At 40.0% G+C, this 23,663-nt stretch overlaps 1 protein-coding gene across 1 annotated transcript; it reads right to left on the minus strand.

Moving 5' to 3' along the window:
• Window positions 1–857: 857 nt before the first annotated feature.
• Window positions 858–23,294, minus strand: LOC115036382 (nardilysin-like). The gene is made up of 32 exons (XM_029494559.1): window positions 23,237–23,294; window positions 22,351–22,689; window positions 21,533–21,788; window positions 21,342–21,423; window positions 19,733–19,886; window positions 19,064–19,137; window positions 18,812–18,907; window positions 18,509–18,631; window positions 16,572–16,629; window positions 15,144–15,217; window positions 14,684–14,753; window positions 13,823–13,900; window positions 12,752–12,872; window positions 10,318–10,376; window positions 9,913–9,967; window positions 9,653–9,757; window positions 9,096–9,219; window positions 8,656–8,742; window positions 7,053–7,172; window positions 6,869–6,920; window positions 6,394–6,544; window positions 5,677–5,804; window positions 5,327–5,489; window positions 5,138–5,169; window positions 4,712–4,850; window positions 4,533–4,580; window positions 4,369–4,421; window positions 4,009–4,092; window positions 3,679–3,769; window positions 3,335–3,451; window positions 2,586–2,675; window positions 858–2,478 (listed from the first exon to the last, which is right to left on the minus strand). The coding sequence occupies exons 2-32, from the start codon at window positions 22,542–22,544 to the stop codon at window positions 2,257–2,259; spliced, it is 3,300 nt and encodes a 1,099-aa protein (XP_029350419.1). The 5' UTR covers window positions 22,545–22,689; window positions 23,237–23,294; the 3' UTR covers window positions 858–2,256.
• Between the last annotated feature and the right edge of the window lie 369 nt (window positions 23,295–23,663).

Below are 23,663 nucleotides of genomic sequence, written 5' to 3' on the forward strand. Positions count from 1 at the left end.
CAGAATTCTTTTTCACAGTTCTACTTATTGCAGCAAAAGCCCAGATGGAGCCACTAACCATAGCATTGTTTTGTATATGTCCAATAAAGCCTCTCCAGCAAACCTGCATCACCTCTCTGGGACGAGTGAGAAAACAAAATAGACTCATCCTTTACCTCCTTTGCTGTCAAAATGTCTGCTGTGAACATAGGCTAAATTAAGCTAATAAAATGGGTTGCTTGTAGATGATGAACCTTCCCGTCTGTGGCCTTAGTTTTCATTTTGGGAACCGATGCTAGTCTATTTGTTTCTACTTACTTTAATCCAATCTTAATCTTAACCCCAACAAATTCTCTTCTGTAGTGTTTAATCCAAAACCCAGTCTTATCCTAAACCAAACTATAGGCTTCACACTCTTTAAATAGGCAGGCAAACCTTTCTTTGCCTTGGGTTTAAACTACTTTTTGTGCCATTTGTGTGTTGTCCCCCCCCCCCCCAACAAATATTTTGGCTAAACTGTGAGGAAGGCACAGGAGGAGAGACCTGATAAATATACTGTGTGAAGTGAAAGTGACAGGTAGATGCTGGTGTTCTGAAAAGAGAGGTCAGATGTAGTTTGGCTGCTTATTGACACCATCAACGCGGCAATAGAAGTGAGGCATATTTCAGGGCGCCAATGTAGCCCCACAACTTTACAACTACCAGCTCAGCTCAATAAGTCATTCAAATCGGAGCACTGGCCAGAAACAGTACAGGTTTAAAGGAAGTATTCTTGCTGCTGTTTGTTATGACATTTTAGACAATAGTGCGGGTACAACTTTGTGACAACTGTTGGAAGACGCCTTGTTTAGAGAGTTATACAACTAAAAATGCCACACTAAACTACAGACATGGACAATGCAAAATAAAACAACAACAAGAAGAACTTGACTTTTCTGCTCAGCCCATATTTACTACTGCTGTTATCACTGAAAGGGGGAAAATTGCTGCAGCTGGAAACTTTGTGGATGGCATTGGCTATCAGAGCAGTTCTTTAATTGCTGTGGTTTTGGAATGAAATGCTTAATATTTACATGCAGTACACATACACATGAAGCTTGTGCTTTGCATGCTTTGCACACTGGTTTGGCATCCATCGCTCAGGTAAGGTCAATATTGTGAGAACAGCATGTGAGGTAACTGCAGGTGAAGGCTTTGCAACAGTATGAGACCTTCCTGTGGGCATATTAGTCAATTCTGTTAACACGCTCTGCTGCTCTGGGCTCTGATTACTTTTTAATTACATTCAACAGTGCAGAGTGTCACCAGCTACAAGCCTACACAAACTCTCAGAACTTCTCCTTGAGAAAAAGGTTTTTGATGTGCGGCTGAGTAATGTGCAAATTTAACATATCAAAGCTGCTTAAAAGAAATAGCTGACGCCATATTGAGTCACCACCATCGCTTCTGACTTCTTCAAGAGACTTTTAGGACAGTGGATTGTTGTATTTGTGTTATTTAGTGTGGTTTGTATGCAAATAAAATTGCAGTTGTGCCACCAAAATGCACAGCAATAACATTATAGTTCAAGTAAATTCATTCTTTTGTATGAAGTGATAGCATGATAACACTTCTACCATAAAGACACCTTCATAAATACTGTGCGTTTTCCTCCAATCACTCATTCATCACTCACAGATTTATTTCTTTGCACAGCTTCATATCATGGGACCATCTAAGGCAGCTAGAAACAATACTGCACAGCAGAGCTTGAAACCCAGCACACAATCAATCAAATACATACATCTGGATTTCACAGGACTCACCACTTCCACAGTTTTTACAGTTGATTTGTGTTTTAAAATTGCATTTAGCTGAGTCTGGGCTCCAACACAAACAGACAAGGATTCAGTGTTGTTAGAGCAGCAGAGCTGACAGAACCAAATAACTAAAAATTTGATTTGATTTCCAGTCAGTGTGGGATGGAGGAAGAAATAGAGCACTCCCACAATCGTGGTGTCTAAGGATATAAAATAATTGAGTGTGAGAAAACAGAATAGATTATCACTTAGCTAAAAGAAAACTCTATCATCACTTCCAGGGTCTTTGCTTATGCACACAGTGTAAGTAAAATCTACAGCTGGGCTCCAGAGACAGAATTCAGGAGCCGAAGCTGTTTCAACCTTCTTTCACCTCTACATATTAGGTGCTTGCATCTCTAATGAGGCAGTGTCCCCAAACGTGGCTCAGTAAGAGGCAAAGCTCAGCCAGCCTGTCTCACACAGACTGAGAGCGAGTTTATTCGAGTATCTTGTGGTAAGGGAAGAGAGGCAGGGATTCAGTGAAAGCAGGGATGTCCATAATGGCAATGGAGCCTGTCATTTTGGGCGAGGCAGGAAGGAAGGTGAGCTTAGATACCTCACCATAGGTGGAGCCACTTAATTCTTCGGCTTTGCTCTGTTCTCCTTGTTTTTTACCTTCACCCTCCTCATCATTCTCTTCTGCACCAAATCCCACCACCTTGAGGAGAGAGTTGAATTTAATGTTTTAATAAAAGCTTAAAGACAAGCAGCCATCGTTTTCTCTGTGAAACATGCACTAAAAAAAAAAAAACAGGTGTTGCTTACATGCATGCTAAGTTTGCGGCTGTTCTGTCCTCGGTGTTCGTGGAACCAGGAGACCAGCTCAGCTCTGGTCATTTGTTTCAGAGCGGCGATCTAAACACACAGAAACAGGACATGTGACATTCATAGACAGCTCAAACCTGTTTTTATCTGAATTTTTTGTCACCACTGAATAAAACTATTCTATGTGGCATCTGAAAGGAGCTATTGGTAATGGAAAAAAAAAAACAGAACAAAACAAAAACCCACACACCCAAAAAAAAAACAAAAAAAACACACATTGTCACCCAAATCTTAAGCATCTTTTAGCTCAATTTGTTTTTTTTAAATGGCTCATTAAGTGTTTTGTGCGGTCCCATCGCTGTCATTAAACCAGTGGATAAAAAATCTACACAGACTGCCCAGCACCAAACAGCCAGATATTTCCCTCAGGAGGATCATTACAAAAAGTGCATAGCTACCTAATAGGCATCGTTAGTAAGCAACTGGCAATTTATAGATCTAGAAGGAACATAGAAGCATGTGTTTGTCATGTTGTTTCCTTCTTGCCACTAGAGGTCTAATCTAATTAATGAGGCTTTGAAATATTTTTTGTTTTTGCATAAACTGGAAAATTATATGGAATGGAATATATTCACGTAATCATCATTAAAGGTCTTACTGTCATTTTAGTAGTATGGTCAGGAATAAAATCATGGATGCAAGTAGGATGTTTAAATATGTGTTTGTATGTGTGTGTCTGTTATCCTCACCTCTCTATGGAGCCTGTTAAACACATACTGCTGTGTAACCACCTCAGCCCAGTTCCTGTCTACTTCCTCCCCGAGGTGTGTGTCCTCGCACTCCTTCAGCTTCACCAAAGCAGTCACCTATACAAAACCCAGACAGACACACGGTGCACAAGGTTTCCCCACACACTGTTCTTCTTCTACTTATACAAGTGGGTCTCACACAGTTAGAAAATGTTATATTAATCCACAATAACTTGAAGAAAAAAAAAAAAAAACAAAACAAAACATAAAAACTTTTCTATAACTTTTTGGATGTGCATAATTTGCTCAAACTTTTCATAACCATGTGAAGCTATCAAGCACACCTGTGTATTGAAGGCCTCCTCGGTCAGGGCATTGAGCTTCTCCCCAAATGAAGACAAGAACTCTTCAATCTTAAACTCCACCAGCTCTGTACTGAGAGAAAAAAAGTTCAAGAGGAGAGAGAGATATATTATAGGCTTTGGGGTGTATTTGATTCCTTTAGTCATTCATCAGTTCCCCTTGCTTCTCTTTCCAGGGTCACAAAGATAAATTGTAGCTTGGGTTTCGGTGAACAGTAAAATAGATTACACCATGGTTTTGGAAAGGCGGTTGAGATAAATTGTATCTTGCTTTTGGGCAAATGAAAGGTTACAATAGTGTTGTAGACTTACTTGAACTTGGTGGCCTGTGTTTCCACGGTGACAGAGAAACCCAGTACGCCTGAGGTGTTTCTGCAAGTGGGGTAGACATGGTAGCTGCAGTAGGAGATACGAAAACAGACAGCTAGGTTTAGGATTAGGAGAAGCAGGCACACATCAAAATAACCAGAAAATACATTATATTTTTCAAAAGTTAGCATCCCACCTGCCTTGACCTTCCTCTACTTTGCAATCTATAATATTACCAGTCCGGAAAGCAAGAGCTGGAATTTAATCATATATGGGTTGACTGAAGGGGCAGTCTGAAATGCGGGTAAATGTGAAAAGCATGACTTCGTTTTTTAAAGTAAAAATCCTTGCTGTGAAACTCACCCTAGGGTCTCTTTGGTCCTGAGGAAGTCGAAGCAGGGTTCCTCCATGTGCATCTGAAAACCAAAAACTCATTCAAAGATGCCCAGCGGGATAACCTGGTGGTCTGACATAATGAATGATGGAAAAAAAAAAAAAATAAAAAACTGAAGTTAAAAAATACTAACCACTAACAGTTCCATCAGCGTGTGCTCCCGTAAGGCCTTGGGGCCAGACTAGAAGAAGAACAGGGGAAAGTAAAATGGAACGTAAAGAGTGAGCATGACAGATAATGATGCTAAAATTTATGGGCAAGTAGTTACGTCAGAAACTTGAATGTACTTCAGATACTAAACGTGTGATGTACCTGGTAGTAAACAGTGACCTCAGAGTTGGCATCTCCCTTATTGAGCGATTTGACTTTACAGATGTGGTCTTTTAGAGGAAGCTCCACCACTCTGAACATCACCGGCACCTCTGCAGACAACTTGGAAAACTGCAACTTACTGCCAGAGGAGGGAAAAGGAGGACAACAGGAGGGCGGTGTGGTGGGTTTGAGGGAAACAGGAGAGAGAGAATTAAATACTTTAGGACGTTAGAAGACTAAAGAAAGTACGAACAAAGTTTGAACCAAATAAATAAAAAGGCATAAGAGAAGAGAATGAAAAGGGAATAATGGATTGAACAACTAAAGTTGATGCAAATTACTGTGTAAGGCACCAAACAAATCTATCTGATTGTATTGCATTAGTGTTCTCATTAGGGGGTTCATTCAGTTCAAGAGCTGACTTACTCTGTGACATACTGCAGGAACTCCATTGACTCCTGTGGAGGAAACACAATAAAAGGATAATGAACAGGTAGAGATAAGACAGAGAGGGAATCACCAACACCCGAGTACAACGAGAATCAGTTGATGCAAGGGCTAATGCTATTGTTAAGAAAGATTTACTTGTCTGTGTATTGACTGTTATCCACTTACTGTGCTGCTGAAGTTGCCCTGCACCAGTCCCTCTGCATACAGCTCCCCTCGGAAACTCCGGCTGAACTCCATCAGCTCATCACTGGTCAGACCCGCCGTGAGAGCCTGATACTTCTCTACCATGGACCAGCGAGAGTGCTCTAAGATCAACAAACGAACGTCCCTGAGAAAGGGGAGGAGGTGGACAGGGGGAGGGAGGAGTGGGGTGGTGGGGTGGGGGTGGACAGCAGGGGGAGGCTAATCTGTTTAGGGTTTCCATGTATTTCACCACTAGAAGGCATCACAGACTTGGTGATGAATCAGACTGTAAAATACCAGAGCAAGAAAGAAACAGGACTTAGTCAACTCACTTGCCAAGTTTCTCAGGTTTAATGAGGATGTTGAAGTAAGTTTTTTTGAGCTGCTCAGAGAACATGCTGAAGACGTCGGGGGAGGCAGAGAAATCAGCCAGGTGGTCAATGATCAGGTGGAACAGTAGCTGGGCACAGAAATGACAGAAGACAGACCAACTGATATAATCACAAATGCGAATGATCCAAAAAAAACATCTGCATGTGCCTGCTTTGTGTGTGGAGTTAATTTGACCATATTGTACAGTGATCATCTGTTTATTTAAAAAAAAAAAAAAGAAAAAAGAAAATCAGTCGCACACAGATTGATGTACACCTGTAGCTGTAAATGAATCTGAAAGACATTAAGATGAACAGTTTGTACAGCAAATATTAAGCCTCAACCAGCAGCTGTTTTTAATGAGCTTTACAGGTGGTGTTAGACCGTTTCAATTTAGTTTCAGTCTTAATTCTAAACCAGGCTAACCAGAACCTGGCTCTATTTAACATGCAGACGCAAGAGCGGTTTTAATGATTTTATCTCTCAGCAAGACAGTTAATGAGTACATCTCTCAAAATAACAACACACTCCATTAATGTCGTATTGACAGGGTTAGTTGCCAATTTGTGAAAAATATCAAATGAAGTAATCTTAAACTTGTTCACCCAAAAATGTGCATAATTCCTTATTCAGGGAATTGAGCCAAAACAGCACAGTCCTCCTGATACAACACTCACAGACAGTTTGTGGTTAAATCCTTTGACCTTGATGACCAGGCCGTGTTCACCAGCCACCAGTTTATATTCCAGCTGCGCCACTTCTGCCTCATAGGCCGGCTCTGCCAAGGTATGGCCTAATATGTTGACCAGCAGGTCAAACAAGACCACACTTAAATGAGAGGGAGATTCAGGAGTGAGGATGGAGAGAATGAAAAGATGGGGAGCAGGAAAGAGGAGGTGGGGGGGGGGGGGGGGGGGATTAGGTTAGAAAGAGGGGCGAACAATAACAAGAAAGACGAGAAAAATTAAAACGACAGTTAACGTGATGAAACAATTGAATGAAATTGAAGGCCAAAGCAAGATAATCAAAAAAGAGAGAGATGGAGAGAAGGAGACAGAAAAGTAGTAGATGTTAATGAAATCTATAAAAAAAATAAATAAATAAAAAACCCAAATACTATTTTCACAAGGTTATATCTGAGCCTGAACTTACTTCTTAGCAGATTGCTGGATTAGAGGAGAGATTAAGTGGAATCTGATATAGGCTGCAGCAGGAGAAAAGACAAATGTGTATCAACACCTCTCTGGTGACATTAAATGTCTTAAAAAGAAAACTCTTGCATACCAAACGATGTACACAGTATAAAATTGCACAGACAGATGCACACACATCTCACCTTTTGGGATTTTGAATTTGTTGTCCTTCTTGTACCACAGGCATCCCCTGTCACTCTGGGCTATCTGGACAGGGAACTCTGTGTCTGGACAGTCAGAGGGCTTCAGGGTGAAGTCAGTGGCTGAACAAATGCACATAAACAATACAGCAGCATTATTCCACTTGGTACAGTCTCATAAATAATGTGTGAGCTTTTCGACAATTCAGTGTGTACAGTTTGGGGACAAACATGCAGCAACTTGTCAACACAGAGAGACATGTCGCCCCCCCAATAATAAATGATTCAGGAACCCTTTGGCTGATAAGTGAAGATGCATCTTCTTAGTTGATCAGAATTTGCCATGTGGCGCTGTGGCCCACTAAAATACATCAGCCCTTCATGTTTAGTTTGAACTGTACCACGGTGGCTTTGTTTACCATGTGAAAGTTAAAAAGCTCGAACCCAGATGGATATTTTTAAATGACTAGATTTTTTTTCTGTCAGTCAGACTGATGGTGAAAGTTGGAATATGTAAATATTTGGTCCCCATAGATCAATCGCCCTGCTGTTGAAAGTTTCACTGACACAGGAACACTCAGCAGTTGGGACAGCTGCTAAAAGATGTTTTAGTCAGTTCTGTAGAGAAATCACTTGAGCATCATCACCAATGGACTTCAAAATGGGAAGGAGCAAAGTCACAAGGAGAACTATATTTGTGAAAAGGGTTTTGTGAAGGCTTTTGCTGCTACATACTGCAGGGAGCTATGTGAAGCCAAATCTATTACTTCATGATCAAAAGTGAAAGTAAAATAAAATAAATGAAATCAGCTTTCAACAAGTGGCTTCAGGCTACATTAGTTATCACTAGCATGACACATCCGAATCTCAAATGGAACTATAGTGGGTCAAGTTGCAAGTAATACAGCCTGTAGATATGCATGCAATAAGAAAAAGAAGAGATAAAATGTCTGCTCCTGCTTCCTTGGGTTTTTGTTTGAACAATGAAACAATGCTGCATTTCCAAAACAGCATTTTTAGTATATATCAATTGTTGACAGAGATAGTTAAAATGTCTTATTCTGAAGTCATTACACGTGAAGTCAGCATGGCTGCATGCATACATCACTTATTTATTATCTGTTTGTAAATGCTTTTTCTTTACTTTTTCTTTCATGTTCTGAATTGACCAATCTGACCAGTGATTTATCAGCCCAGCAAAATCCTTTTCTTTTATCTCAGCTATCAAATTGGGGGCTGACCTAATGAAAAAGCCAGTAATAGCTGTTAATGTTACAGACATTAACAGGGTTAAAAATCACTGACAAGAAACATTGAAATCCCTTGACCTCTTCTACAGAGAAACAAGTCCTATTCAAATTTATTTCAGTATGAGTTTACAAGTTTTGAGCTTGTGTGAGCAGGTTTCAATGTCTCGCAAAGGAGTGGAACAAATGACAGAATTCACCGAAATGCACCGTTCGGTCAATAAATCTGATTATTGGTTGGACAGAAAAGCGGAGAGAAAAAGAGCAAACTGCATCTTGTTGGAAACTTCTCGGATACTTGCTTTTGGCTGAAGAAAGATATATCTCTGCCCATGCTGCTGAAATAAATAATCACCCACCAATGAACTTGTTCTCAGCGGGCAGGTGGAGGTCACTGTTCAGCTCCAGGTGTCCTGTCCAACTCTCCATCCACTCCTGCTGGATGTCTGGGAGAAAAAAAAACAACCAAAAAAAAAAAAAAAAAAACTTCTATTAACATGCAAGATGTATCTGCAGTTTATATTTGTCTTTTGAGTTGAGTGATCTTAAGACCATTGCAACAAATGTGAAATACTGGTTTTGTACTCCAACACTATTGTTCCCCTCTACAAGACAGAGATAAATGCTGGCATTTCTACTGCAGGCTCTCTGCATTATATCACTGCACAAGGGGAAAAAAGACAATGTATTCAATGAATCCCTACATTGTGGGAAGGAGCTGTAGTGCTGACAGTAAACAAGCAGGCACACACAGACAAAGACCAAAAAAAAAAAACCTAACAGAACAAAGCACACACACCCTCCACGCTGTACTGCGTGCCAAACCACTTCTCCCTGAGGGGACACTGGCCCTCATGTTCTGGTGACAACAGCATCAGGTTGGCTTTCTCAGGGGTGAGGAGGGATAGAGCAGAACTGATCACCTACACACAGACACACATACATAAAAAGAGACATACACACAAACATACACACACAAAAAAAGAAAAAAAGTCATTTTCAGCAAAGAGCAGGCTAAAATGTTTTTTCCCTCCATTTCTAGATTGCTTACTTATGTGAGAACTATTTCAGCTGTCAATCACAATAAGAAGAAGGGAAACTTTAAAGACCTTACTGCCATCACAGAAAATATGCAAAGCTACAATTAGACTAACTTTTGATGCAAAATAATATCTGGCAATCAAAGACAGCACAAAAAAAAACCTCTTGAAAATCTATTTTTGTCAAACAAAAGGTGTTCGCTGGAGAATGATTAACATATAGTAGACAGGAGAAATGCCTTTATGTGTGAATGACTTGTTTCTTTAACATAATAAAGCAGAAATGGTTCACTCCCTGAATTACTGAACTACTTACTTCTGGATTGAACTCAAACATTAGCTGATCTCCTGTTAGAAAATCCTCTTTAGGGAACAGCTGCATGTTCTCACAAATGTCCTCCACATATTCAATAGGGTCAATCTGGCAAAAAGGAAAATTAATCTCAGTGGGAATGACATAATACTAAGTATTGCAGTGCAGTTTGCCCCCCCACTATCAAAAAAACAAACAAACAAGAAAAACCCAACAACAACAAAACATCCACGACACCAGCATATGATGGTTTGGCTTCTTACCTGCTCCTGATAATGAAACTCATTGGCTTCAATCTTCTGAATCTCATTGTATACTCTGAAAACACGAACAAACATCGACGTAGACAGAATTATCATCTTTAGTCATACCAGACAAAAATCACAAAAGTCTAAACATCAGTATTACTTGGAACAAATTATTGAACACAACAAAAACAAAAATAATAAACTGCAGAAATATATAAATGAACAAACAGCCAGCCAAACACATTAGCCTGTCACCATATGCAATAGTACAGTATTTACAACCTCGTATTCTACAATGTGCCCCGAAGTGAGACAATAAAGTTGCGTTTAAGGATAAAGGCAGATTTTGTGCATTTGTTGTGTTGTTTTTAACAACTCTATTGGAAAAGTTTGTGTGTGTGTGTTTGAGAGGTATAGTGCCTTTGCTGTGGTCCGAGTGTCTGGAGCATCTTCAGGTACTGGAAAACCAGGTGAGTCACCTGTGAAAGCCCAGAGTCAAGCATGAGACGTCATAACTCAAAGTGTTTCAGCGTAACAAAACAATTACCACATTAATTTGTTGTTAAAATGCTGTAAATCCCTCTTAGTCACCCTGAACATTAGGGCTTAAGTGAAATGCAGTGCTACAGTTGATGAACTATAACAGTCACATTAACGTAAGAAAGAGACTGCCAATCTCACCGACTGCGGTTCTACTATTACAGTCACTGGAACAAGCTACGACTGCCATTTGAAAAAAGCAATTATATTTAAATACTAAACAGAAAGTAATGACTGTGTATTAATTGTGCTCCCTTTTAGAGGCTCAAACGTGTAAATGAAAATGTCAACTCCGTCTGAAGAGTAATAATTATTAACTGTGAACAAAAGCATTCAAAGTTCTGACCAATGTTTGTAAGAGGAGAACACAGGAGAAGTATGACTTTCATACCAGAGAAGAGAGGAAACTGTTCTAAACCTGAGCAATTTGAAAAAAGAGGTACATTCCCTGAGGCTAATCAACTTTTGAGAAGTAAACCTTTAGCACTTAAAGGTACATTGTCTTTTCTGCTAATGGTTAGTTTTTTTGTTTTTTTTTTTGTAATTACTTGCATTATTTTGTGTATTTTAACAGGTTAAGGTTCTTCAACTCGTGAACTGCAAACCCTGAGCACTTTACAAGGAATAGTGTGCCATTTTTGGAGCAAAGCTTTGTCTTTGCCAAGATCAGTTTCCAGGCAACCAGGGGAAACTCCAGAAAGGTTAGTGATCCTTGTCTTGTGCCCAAAGTCTGTTCCCCTTGAAAGTAAGTCCAAATGAGTCCATTCATGAAACAGTGCAGTGATTTTCTCTCCAGGTCATGCTCATTATACTTTGTGTATTTAGACATTTAAATTACACGGTGGGTTGATTTTGTAGAATGTGTTAAATGTTCTCCCTAAACTGCTACTTGTCAAAGTCAGGACTGTCAGATCTTAGTACCGTCTGTGCTGCTAAGCTATCTGTCAACTAAACAGAAATAAAAGGCATTATTTAATTATAAAGCAAGCAGAATGCAGTCAAACAGGCACAATTTAATTAAATTTACAGCGCTTGCAGGATTTGCTAATGCTTGCAGTGCTAACATCAGCAGCCTTGTTACCTGGAATATTGTTACATAATGTGCTGGTGAAGTGGTTATATGCCATTTTAATATTGTGACAGAGCCTATATACAACATAATTTTGATTTTCTAGATAAACATTAAAAAAAAAATAAATAAAAATAAAACCCCATAAAATAGCACTTGTTTTACATGATGTTTTCTGTCCCAGCTTTCTTCACGACGGAACAATTGTCCGCAGATCATCTAAATGAGACAGTTAGAAGGCACTGTACATAAATAAAATATGAACAATCAGTTTAAATGAGTTCTGTGCAAGCTGGAGCTCTTAGCCAAACTAGCAAGTAAACATCTGTTAAAATGATCATGAGCACTGCCACTGCCTTTTTAGCAGCAAAATCTACAAATAGCTCTTCTAAATGAGTAGAAGGGATGACTAATGGGGGTAGCAAGATTAAATTGTTAAGTCTACCAATCACACACATCCTTGGTCTGCTGTACCTTCAGCTCTCTGGTCCTTCGGCTCAGTTTATCAAACAACACTGACCTAGAATGATCGCACCTTAATTGTTTGCTGACCTTAACGCAACCAACAGTGCAGTGTGCCGACTCATCTTCCATACTTCATGCTGTTAGTAAACGAGTCTTGTGTGTACCATTTACAAATAGTACAATATTTACTAGTGGCACCTTATGAGGCCACAGTTGACTGCATTTGCACCTTGAATTATGATTCTAAAAACAAGCACCCTCTGATGAAAAAACCACCCCAGGGCCTTCCTCTCCAGATGGAAGAGTGGACGAAGTGTTTTTCATCACAGTGAACAACGTCCACAAGGTTGCTGCATGATCTATACAGCTGTTTTCAATAGATGCTGGTTGATTGAAACATTTTTTTCACTAAACATATAAAATTAGAAAACTGGACTCCTGCAGATTAATCGGCAATCGCTTCTCTGTTTAACTCTACAGTTGTCATAGCAACAGATGACACTGATTGCTTCTTTGAAATTATCTGTTGTATTAGTGACAATAAGATAAATAGACTGGGTGCATGCAGAGTACGTCGAACATACATAGCAACAAAAACAAGAAGAACAACGATTCTATGTTATCTGACAACAGATGTTATTGACGATAAATGACGGACTGGTGATGGATGTGTCATCCACTGCTTGTTTTTGTCTGATTTCATTTGCTCAGGCCTGAGTGTTTGTGCTGCATTGAATGCAGATTAAAAAGAAGAGAAATATAAATGAGAGCATCCTTTACCTCATAGAAGTTTTGGAAACCTTCATCAGTAAGGGTGATAGAGATGGAGAAGATTGAGTATGTGGTGTTTTGATCAAAGCCAGTTTCACTGTTTCCTCCAAACAAAGCCAAAGCCCAGCACCTACAAACACACACACATACACCAGTTAGGTAACACTGATTTCACAAACACAAGCACACGAGAACAGCAAGCAAGGAATGTGTCACATATGTCTGTTATTTCTTTCAAACAGGAATACAACTTCAAACTGGGCAGTCTTGTAACTGTATAATGAAATGTTCTAGATGTGTGAAAATACACTTAAAATAAAACTTAGCTTTAAAGATTATATAAGTCTGCATTGCATTAATACAGAAGTAGAAGAGATGTTCACTGTGATGGATCGCACCAAGCAGGTTTTAAATTTTAAAGCTTTTCGTCAGTGGTGGGAAAAATAAAGGGGAAAAAATCATGATTGTACTTTTTCAAAAATGGCCTGGAAAAAACTTTTAAATTAAAATTTTAATGTTCAGACATCTGCTCAATATCCCTAACAATACAAAGACAGACAAGGTCATTCCCCACTTTCAGTGAAGGTGACAACAATGACCAAATATCCAACCAAACTCTGAGCCCTTAAACTGATTGTCAGAACTGAATAAAACAACCACTCCACTGCCTTGGCAGGTTTGTTTCAACTGGGATTTCAGTGCCAGCACACCCAAATTTTACTGTTATTTATCAAAAAGTGAAAGCATCACAAACACTAAATAGGAGCATTCTATGATATGCTCCAAGTGCTGTTGGTTGTAAAGGGACTATTGGACGACTATTTGGTGAATCACTTTGCCACTTAGCAACAAGAGGCTGAAACGCTCTCATACAACTGTATCCAGGGATGAGAATGTATGAATCACACCGTCAAGCGGACAAATGAAATGTATAGTTTGAAGATTAGGCTCAAACACTGGCAGCTTGCTTGGAGCATGAAAAAGCTTATGTATACCCAGTAAATTGAATACCTTTTAACAAGGTTTCTAGAGTGCCCTCGAAAAAGGAAAAAACAAACAGACAGATGCCATAACACTCACTTCCTCCTGAGCACTGAGAGGATGCTTCCTGTGCCTTCATGGCCAATCAGCCAAGAGATGTAGTGGAGAGGCTTCACTCTGAAAAGAGGAGGGAAGAAAATGAAAAGGCGAAACAAAAAACATTGATGCAATCCCTCAACAATCAGTGCAAAGCATCTTTTGGTTGGTCTAATTCTATGTTTATATGAAGGGGCACTGCAGAAAGCAGACAGCGACACGAGAAAAAAAAGAAAAAGAAACAAACACATTGATGCAATTCCTCTTAAGTTAGAGGAAAGCATCATCTGTTGTCAAACTCTCCATTAGTGTGCTCTGCACTATGTATTTTATATCTATCACTGCACAACCACCATGCATCAGGTCTCAATAAGCAAATTACAAAGCATACAATAAGGTGAGAAAAAAATACAAGTACTGAAAATAAAAACAACCACATTACAAGAATCTGTGTTAAAGGAGTGTTTGGAAAGCTGCTGGATGTTGGAGTAGGCTGTAATGAGATGAATAAAGATTGGTTTTAAGTCTTGACTTTAAATTGGACAAGGGGGGACTGGTGCAGTGGGAAAATGCTCCAAAGCCAACAGATTTTTTGTGGACTGAAGTAATGAGGAACCTGGCATCAAGGGAACTAAAAGGGCATGCATGTGTATATGCTATAATTAACTCAGATAATCAAGGTCATGGGAGTTCATGCAAGGTCTTGTTAAAAGTTAAAAAGCTCTAGCTTCCACTGGTAACTAATTCATCAATTCCAGAGAGATGGGCAAAAATTAAGTCTGGAATATGCAAATGAATGGATTAATTATGGTTTCAGCATCATGCAATAACAGAAGGTGTTGGATGTGAAAAGGTGTACCTTACCTGTAGTGTTTTTCCTGAGGAGGAAGAGCCCAAGTTATATTCAAAGCATGAACTTTCCGAACTGGAACAACTGCAAACACAGAAACAGTGTAAAAGATATCATGATAAGAAGAGAGCCAGTTGCTGGATTATATTTCCTCTACAGCGACCTTTTTTCACTTTTGATCCATTATGACAAGGCTCTGTGACCTTGCAGAATCTTATCTGTTTGCAAATGTTCACAGGGCATCTGAACTGCGGAATAATTTTCCCCTTCACAGATTGAGTGGAACACCTCTAAAGGGCTTTAAAAGGGCAAAAAACCAAACATTAACTGATGACAAAAAACCAAATTTTGCAAAGCATATCTTTTAAATCATCTCCTGAAAAACTCAAGACTTATTTAGAGGTTGGAAACCACTGCTCCACACAACTGTAAGCCACTATGTGTTAATACAAAAGCAGTCAAATGGACCAGTACCTCTGTACAGTTTGTTGAAGGCTGGTGTCTCAAAGGGGTTCAGCAAATCAGAGAAATCCGGCTTGGGCAATCCACTGTGGAAACAAAACCAGAATTAAGACAAGCAACAACAGTTAGACTGTGGCAGAATATTACCACACATGGCTACACATGCCTTCAATTTTCAAAGGTTTGTAGGAAAACATTTGTTACAATGTATTTGCTCTAGACATTTTCTCCAAATATATATAAAAAAAAAAAAAAGAAAAAAGTATCCTGAACAAGTTTGGGGATGGGTATTTCCGACAGTTATTTCCATAAACAAAAACAACCCCTTGTTGTTTGTTCATTTATGGACGTTTAAGTTGTTGGATTATTGAAGATATGAAGAATTTTATCAAGTAATACAGGAGCCTGTAATCTGTTAAGTGAAATAAAAGCTGCAAAGCACTATTATGCTTCCCAAATAATAATAATAATAATAATAATAATAATATGTATGTTGATTCTCTACAGAAAAAAAAAAAAAAAAAAAGTGCAGCAGCTAAGAAGGTAAACAGAAAAAGATCTCTGTTTAAAAAAAATATATATCCTTTTCAGATGTATGTTGTTTAAAACAAAAAAAAAAAAAAAACAAACAAACAAACATCCGAACTGAGAAGAGGAGAAGATTTTTTTTTTTTTTTTTTTTTTTTTTTAAAGACCAGAGAAGGAGGAAAGCTTGACATTTACATTTGAGCATCTCAGAGGATTTTTAGACCGAATCAATATCACACCAGCACCTTCTACTTCAACTTCTTTAACTTCTAAAGCTGCATTGTCAAGAGCATATTGACCAGCTGCATCAGCGTGTTGTGCGGAAGCACTACTGACATGGACCGCAGACGCCTGCAGAGAGTAGTGAGGACTGCTGAAAGGATCACCAGTTACTCCACTGCCTTCTCTGCAGAGCATCCACCACTGCAGAGTCCACAGGAGAGCTGACTCCATCCTGAAGGACCCCACCCATCCCCAGCACGGACTGTTCACATTTCTGCCCTCAGGCTGGGGGTACAGACGTGTGAAATTTAGGACTACCAGACTAAAGAACTCTTTCTTTCTCACTGACACCAGACTCATGAACAAAAGTCAATAATTGCATTGACTACCTCATGTAACAGTCAAGCAACACAACTTTTTACACACCATAATCTTGGATGTTTCATTTTGCACACAGAGCTAGTTTATATGTCAGCTTGTTCTATTTATCTACTTCTATTGCTGTTTTTATTACATTTTTCTAAATCTTTTTTTTTTTTATTCTTTCTTTATATGCACACATTCATTGTGGACAACCAAAAAAAGAATTTCATTATTCAGGGAAAAGTGTTTCTTTCTGTACATATGACATTAAACACTGAATCCTGAATCATCTCATCACAGTGCCTGAGAGCCTCCTTCAATACTCACTTGTTAGGTACCTTGCTGAAGATTTCTCTCACCCACTCCTCCAGAGTGTCCAGCTTCTCTAAAGGACACACCAAGTGAAGGAGGATAAATTAGAGTTGAAGTGTGTCTCAATAATTTGGGCCGAAATCTTCTTGGGTCTGGGAAAGAAATTGATGCAATGCAGGGGTTTTGTTTTAAAGGAGTTAAAACTAAATCCTTATAAGGCCCTATAAATTACCCTGTAAATCATAGATATATATTTACACATGTATTAAGATTCAAACATATGGCATTTGGATATAAATTTCTGATTGGGCAATGTTTCTGCAATAAATGTCAAATGTGTTCTGTATACATTCTGCTATTCAATATGTTCACAATCTGCCATTGTGACTGGAAGAGTCGGTCTTTCCCACAAAGAATTTAAATTAAACAGAAAAATAAGTCACAAGAAGATGCAGTCGTGTTGTTCAAAGATTATAGTTTAAAATGACTGATAGAAACCTCCTTGTTTACTGAACAAAGATAACACAGGTGTAAATACACATTGGGGTGGGAATCTTTTACTATCTCACAATTCAATTCGATTGAAATTTTTGGGGCTGCGATTCAATTCAAAATCAATTTTCGATTCAAAACAATTTGATTCATAATGATTTCTGCTTCAATCTATATGTGTGCAAAGGATCTTCAAGTTTTATCCATGCTAAGATGGAATTGTTGCATCAAAGCAATATCATATATTGCTTAAGTAACAAAAATAAAAGTGTCTCTTTATAAAAAAAATAAATAAATAGCACATAAACATGGGTTCCTGAAGTGCTTAATCCTCATTTTGCAAACCTCAGGGCCCTATAAAATCTGCGATCAAGAAAAAAAAAAAGATTTTTTTTTTCCCCCCGGAATAAAAATGAACGTATCTGTTGGGAAAAAGCACCGAGGTGGTCACTAATAATGCACACACCCCTATCCCTGAATAAATAAATAAATGAATTAATTAATAAATAAATAAATGTGGTGGCTTGAGCATAGTGGGCATGGTTCGATGCCCGGTGTGGGCGTCTGGACCAGACCAGACTAGACCAGAGAGGGGACCCCTCCAGAAATTAGACCAGACCAGAGGCCGGACCCCTGCAGAGACTAGAGACCGGACCCTTGCGGAGAGTAGACTAGACCAAATCAGACCAGACTAGACGAGACACTGGCATGGGGACAGAAGAAATTTTAAAAATTACAGTGAATTTGATATTTCCACCAGTTGTGGAACGTATGTTTCATTGTTTTATTGTTATGTTTTTGCTTAAATGTGTGAAACCATTAAAGTTTTCAGGTATAACTGAAGAAACTCTCTATATTTCATTACTTAAAACATTGTCTCAGGGTTACATTTGCGTAAAATGCTAAAAACGGATTTCTCAAAAATTTTAATTAAAAAAATATATTAAAAAAAGAATATGGGAAAAATTTAAACAGGTTTTGGGAAAAAAATAAAACAGATTTTATTGAGCTCTAGGTAAAAACCAAAATGAGTCCAAATCTTTGCCTTCAACAAGGGCTTGTTTGTAATCTAATTTCTTTCTCTCATGATTGATTAAACTTGATGTATATAGCAGTTAGATTCAGCTGTTTTATGAGCATGGCTTTTTCCTGCACTCATCATTTTACATAATGGTTAATTAGCCTTGTGATATTTTCAGTGAAATGCTGAAAAGATGTGCATTTGAGTTTGTTTTGAGAAAGCTGATTCAGAGAATACTTAGCTACAGTTGACTGAACACAGATGAACTGAACCATGAACAGAGTTGTGACTAATGATTGTTGTAATACTTTATTAATCTACAGATTGATTTCTCAATCATTAGATTAATTTAGTGTTAGAAATTAACAAAATCGATTACATTTTTGCCCAATGGCCTATTCCTGATGTGCGTATAATGAGCATGACAGATTTTTCTAACCTTTGGACTGCACAGCCAGAGTCATGTAGTGGGAAGAGTAGTGTTTCTTCCAGAAGGCACGCAACCGCTTATACACATTGATCTTCTTCTTCTTTGGCTCCTGCTTCAGTGTCTGGGCATTCCCTGGTGTCATCACAAATAAGTAATTAGCTCAAGGTAAGGAAAACGGTTTACAACTGTAAGGATATCGGCAAGAAGGGAAATTTGGTTGCAGTTTCGGCCTTCAGTTTGTTATTGCTGATCATACCCGAAGGATGCCCTCGTGTATAAAATGTGTCCCAGCGGTTGTGTTTGCCAACTCACCCCAGCAGAACTTGCCCATAGGGTGTCCGGGTTTGGCCAGACTGCCAAACAACATCTCCTTCCTGTGGGAGTCTGATGGCTTAGCCAGCTGGTACTCTGACAGACAGACGGAGAGACAAAAAAAAAAAAAAAACTTAAGACGACAGGGAAAGCCGGCGATCGATGATTTGCAAATAAGCTGCGTGAGGAGAGCATAACAACACGGATGGTGACAAATTTGATCCCAAGATCAAACTTGGCACAGAGACTCACCACTGTCAACAGCCTCCACCTCCCTATCAATGGCATCACGGATCATGAGGGGGCAGATGAAGAACTGAGCCCACCTAGGAGGGGGAAGGGACAAACAAGCCATAATGTGAAGCTGCATACCAGAGGGACTGCCCAGATCCGTTAGCACATATCTTAAGACCGCCATTTTGCCACTATAAGGATTTTATTACATATATTATGTATGCTTTATTGCATATTTTATCTTGATAGGTAATGGTGCACTCATAGGGACACTATTTAGACAGGAACTGAAATTACTTATTCAAATACTATGGAGGCCCTGAGTTTGGTAACATTTAATCAAAATAAATCATGCAGTAAAGCATAAGAAAAACATCAGTAGTGACAATCTAGATGAAATTCACAATTAGGTCACAGAATATGATGAGTCACAGTGGAGAGTAGAACTACCCATGTCCGACAGAGGAGGACTTAAGGATGTGACAGCGCCTCTTCTCTGTATGTACAAATATCCTGGGACAGACTTATGCGTCACTGTGAAACCAGAGTGATCATATTGTGGATGGTTATTTTAATGTTTGTCTCTCCTAGAAGTCAGTTCAGTGTAAAATTAACCCTAGAAGTCATTTCAGAAGAGCTTCTTAAGAGCAACTGCTCTGGAAACAGAAACCTCACATGTTTCCTCACCTGTCAAGAGCCTCTTTGAAGCTTTTCCTCTGAACGTCAAACTGGAAGATGGTCCGCTCGCAATCGGTGGAGGCATTGTCGCTTCCTCCATGCTTCTTCAGGAAGGCATCAAAGCCATTTTCTGAGGGGTACTTCTCACTGCCCATGAACACCACTGGGAGAAAAGAGAAGAGATGAGGAGAAGGGAGGAGAGTAGCAGACACACAGTAAATCAAGCATGTAGGAAATTTAAAAGAAAATCTACCAAAGCTACTTGGTGACTTGCCTTGCATTTGCAATCTTATTTATGAGTAGAGCTGGCCAAACCCATCTTGATGTTATTTTCTAGCTGAGCCACATCAGAATTTGATAGCATTTCTTTTTCAGATATAACTGCACCCATAGCTCTAGATATTGCTTTCAAGCATTTGGTGACAGTTTTGATGATGTGTCGGTAAGAAGGAAAAGGGTTCCTTTACAGACTGGCCATTCAGGGACAATGTTCAACAATCACATCAGTGGAGGAGACAGATATAACAATTTCTCCACTGACAGCGCGTCAATATAGTGGAATGCAACTCAGATTTCAGAGGGATGTGACTAAGTCTGGCCTTTTTTGACCTGAAAATGTCTTTGCTGTTGTGCAAACACCTACTACAGCACGCTCTTTCTGGCGGATTAAAGAGTGCATTATCACCCAGGCAAAGTGTGCACTCTGAGAGGCCTGCTAAAAGCCCCAGGTTTTTGTATGTAATTCGGTAGTTAGTCAGTTAATTATTTGTTTGCTCTGCAAATTTTGTTGTCTGCCTCTACAGTCCAATACTAACTTATCTTTTTCTTAGAAAAATGATTTTCATGGCAATGCTGTGAACATTATCAAAAAAACCCAAAGCTTTAAAATGACCAAAACTGACAGCAAATCCTTTGCATTTGCTGGTAGTTGTGCAATGTATTGTACGCACTAAATGGGTATTTGGAGGTGTTTGGTTAGATAAATTACAGAGAGGAGCAGAAGGAAAAGTGGGTCAAAAGAAGCCCAAAAGCTAATTTTTTCCCTACAGCCTGGGCTAATCTGGCCCTAGGAGAAGGGCATTCTGAGAAATGTCACATATTATTAAAGCAAATGAAAAAAAAAAAAGAGGCAAAGAGGGCACACTAAAAAAACTCAAACAAAAAACAACATCTGGTGTGATTTTAAAATCATGGTTAGTGACACAGGCAGCACGGCGGCATCATGGTTAATTCTGTGGGGCCTGGGGCCTTTCTGTGCAGAGTTTGCATGTTCTCCTCCGTGCCTGCGTGGGTTTCCTCCCACCATCCAAAGACATCATGTTTGGGTTAAATGGTGAGTCTAAATTGCCCGTAGGTCTGCTTGTGAGTGTGAGCAGTTGTTGGTCTCTGTCTGTCTCTGTATGGTAGCCCTGTTATGGACTGGTGAGAGTCAACCTGTCCAGGGTGTACCCGGCCCATAGCTGGAATTAGCTCCAGCACCACCCCCAACCCAGAAACGGATAAGCGGTAGATGATGAAGTGAAGACGAATGAATGGTTAGTGATACATTGAATCAAACAAAGGATGAGAATTTGTTTTGGAAAGAAAGAACTTGCATCTCAGATGTTTGTTTACTCACTGTGCTCCAGAAAGTGGGCGAGACCGGGGAGGTCACTGGGATCACTGAAGCTGCCCACTCCAACACACAGAGCAGCTGCTGACTGAAACACACAGGAGTCGAGTCATTTTTTTAAGAGGGGGGGGGGGGGACCTCAAACAATCCCTGATTACAATGAATGTGCGGTAACTTGAGGTAATGTCAAACGGTACCTGTTTTTCTGCATTCCCCTTCTTCTTTTTCCCCTCCTTTTCATCATCATCATCATCATCATCATCATCGTTGTCATTGCCCTCATCATCATCATCATCTTCGTCAGAATCATCCTCTGTTTCATCTCCAGATTCTTCATCCTCCTCCTCTTCTTCTTCTTCATCCTCTCCATCCAAGTCCTCGTCTTCTGATGCCGCCATTCTGCTGTAGTCTGATATGAGCAGAGCGCGCAGTCCATTTTCTAACATGATGTACCTAAAGGGAGTAAAGTCAAAGGTGAAACAGCAAAGAGAGCTGTGAGAAACAGTGTTGTACCATCATGTTTTACAGCTCTCATTGTTTTGTTCTTATTTTGAACAGGCTGTTAAATCAAACGTCTCTTTGCAGTTTGCATCTTCGACCCTTTGAGAGTCCCTTGCTCTCTGTGCTTTTTCACAGCAAATTTTCCGTGTGTGTCCCTTGGAGGCCGAAAGCACTGGTGTGCGCTCAGAGCATGAAATCATCCCAACAAACTACAGTAATACCGCACAGATCCAACTTGAATAGAGGCTCAATATCACTTTTGGATCTGGGTTAGTGGATCTGGGTCATTTTCTCAGCACTTTTAAATTCATGAATACAGAAAATAGTATCCCCTGATGAATATCATTGCCACAAGAAATCACTTTAGTAACAATGACCGAGAACAAACTAAATAGAGGAGATTAATCGTGTAACAGGATTATAGTGTAATGCTTAATTGAAATATTCAGCGTCTGGTATGAAAGTATTAGTTTGAATGTTGTTATTTAAAACCGTGCATTAGGGGAGTCTTTACCTGTACTGCTTGGGGTCACTTGGAGACTTGACGATCTCACTATCTCCAACATTGTCCTCTCCTCCTCCTGAATCCCCTGCAGCCAGGCACACTTCCCGTGACACCTGCTCCAGATCTTCTGCCGAGGTTCCCACTTGGACCGGGCCTGTAGATTCAGGCGCCAGGGCGTTTCTGGATTTGTTCGTCTGCGGCATCCTGGGCAGAGATGATGAGTCTTTGGCACTGCAGGCTGGCAGTAATGTGCGACCATAAACTACAGGACGGCTTGCTGTCACCGGTAGTTTCCTCCTCAGCAGGGCAACGCACTGTGTCAGCCTGAACAGAGCTATGATGAAGACCCTGACAGAGGAGTGTAGAGAGAAACCAAGGAGACCAAAGCAACACACATTAACCAAAAACCTTCTCTATGGCAGAGGCCTTTAGGTTTGAACCTGACACACACACACACACACACACACACACACACACACACACACACACACACACACACACACAGGCCAGCGCCCACAATACAGCTATTCAGACAAGCTGTCTGGTGGTTTCGCCCTATTCAGTTGGATGTCAGCTAAATTACAAACCAAGCTGACCACCCCAACCTAAACCTGAGCCCCTCAGCCGTGCAGACACACTAACACAAACAACCAAAGGACCACAACACACCCCCTGTGAAGGAATGACTACAGTTTCCTTCTCACTCGAAGAGAAGTGAATATAAATGGAAGCTACAAATTAGAGGCTGAATTTTCGTGACAACATTCTTAAAAAAAAATAAAATTAATCTTTGGCAGACTACGGTAAGAGTTTGTTTCGTGTCAAAGCAGAAAAGGGAGCAAAGAAACTTTCAGGGCCAGTTCAAGAGGCCGGCGTGACAACAATGTATCCGTACCTTCCTCACTGCTCCCTGCTGAAGGGTCTCGGCGAGATGTGGCCGCGTGAGTCCCCCCCCCCCCCCCCTTCCTTCCTTAACAAGGAGCGCCATGATTGGCTGAAAATGATAAACCCCTTCATCATGGCGACGTCTGGTTGGCCGGCACAGAAAGGGGCGTGGCTGTTCGTCTTCAACACATGCGCTGTGTGCAGGCAGGAGTGGTCACAGTGTAACACGCTGCAGGGAGGAGACAGGCGGCGATGGCCGGCTGCCGGTGTGCCACCAGCCCACCGGCCACCGGCCCACCGAGCCACCGGCCCACCGGCCACATGTCAGAGCTGGTAAATGCCATAATTCCCCTTCTTGCGACATCGAACACTCGTCAGTGCGCATCTTTACCGGATACTCGTTTTTTTTATTCAATTAAAGGTTTTTCTTTCTTTCT

This window comes from Echeneis naucrates, chromosome 22, assembly GCF_900963305.1.
Source record: "Echeneis naucrates chromosome 22, fEcheNa1.1, whole genome shotgun sequence".
In the NCBI taxonomy this organism is placed as follows: Eukaryota; Metazoa; Chordata; class Actinopteri; order Carangiformes; family Echeneidae; genus Echeneis; species Echeneis naucrates.

Bases quoted from the DNA above. Each gene is read 5' to 3' on its own strand.
- LOC115036382 (XM_029494559.1), bottom strand. From the start codon at position 22,544: ATGCCGCAGACGAACAAATCCAGAAACGCCCTGGCGCCTGAATCTACA. The intron at 19,887-21,341 runs GTGAGTAAACAA...CTTTTCTCCCAG, and splicing joins CGCCCACTTTCTGGAGCACA to TGGTGTTCATGGGCAGTGAG. The intron at 16,630-18,508 runs GTTAGAAAAATC...TGTGTCCTTTAG, and splicing joins TCTGGCTGTGCAGTCCAAAG to AGAAGCTGGACACTCTGGAG.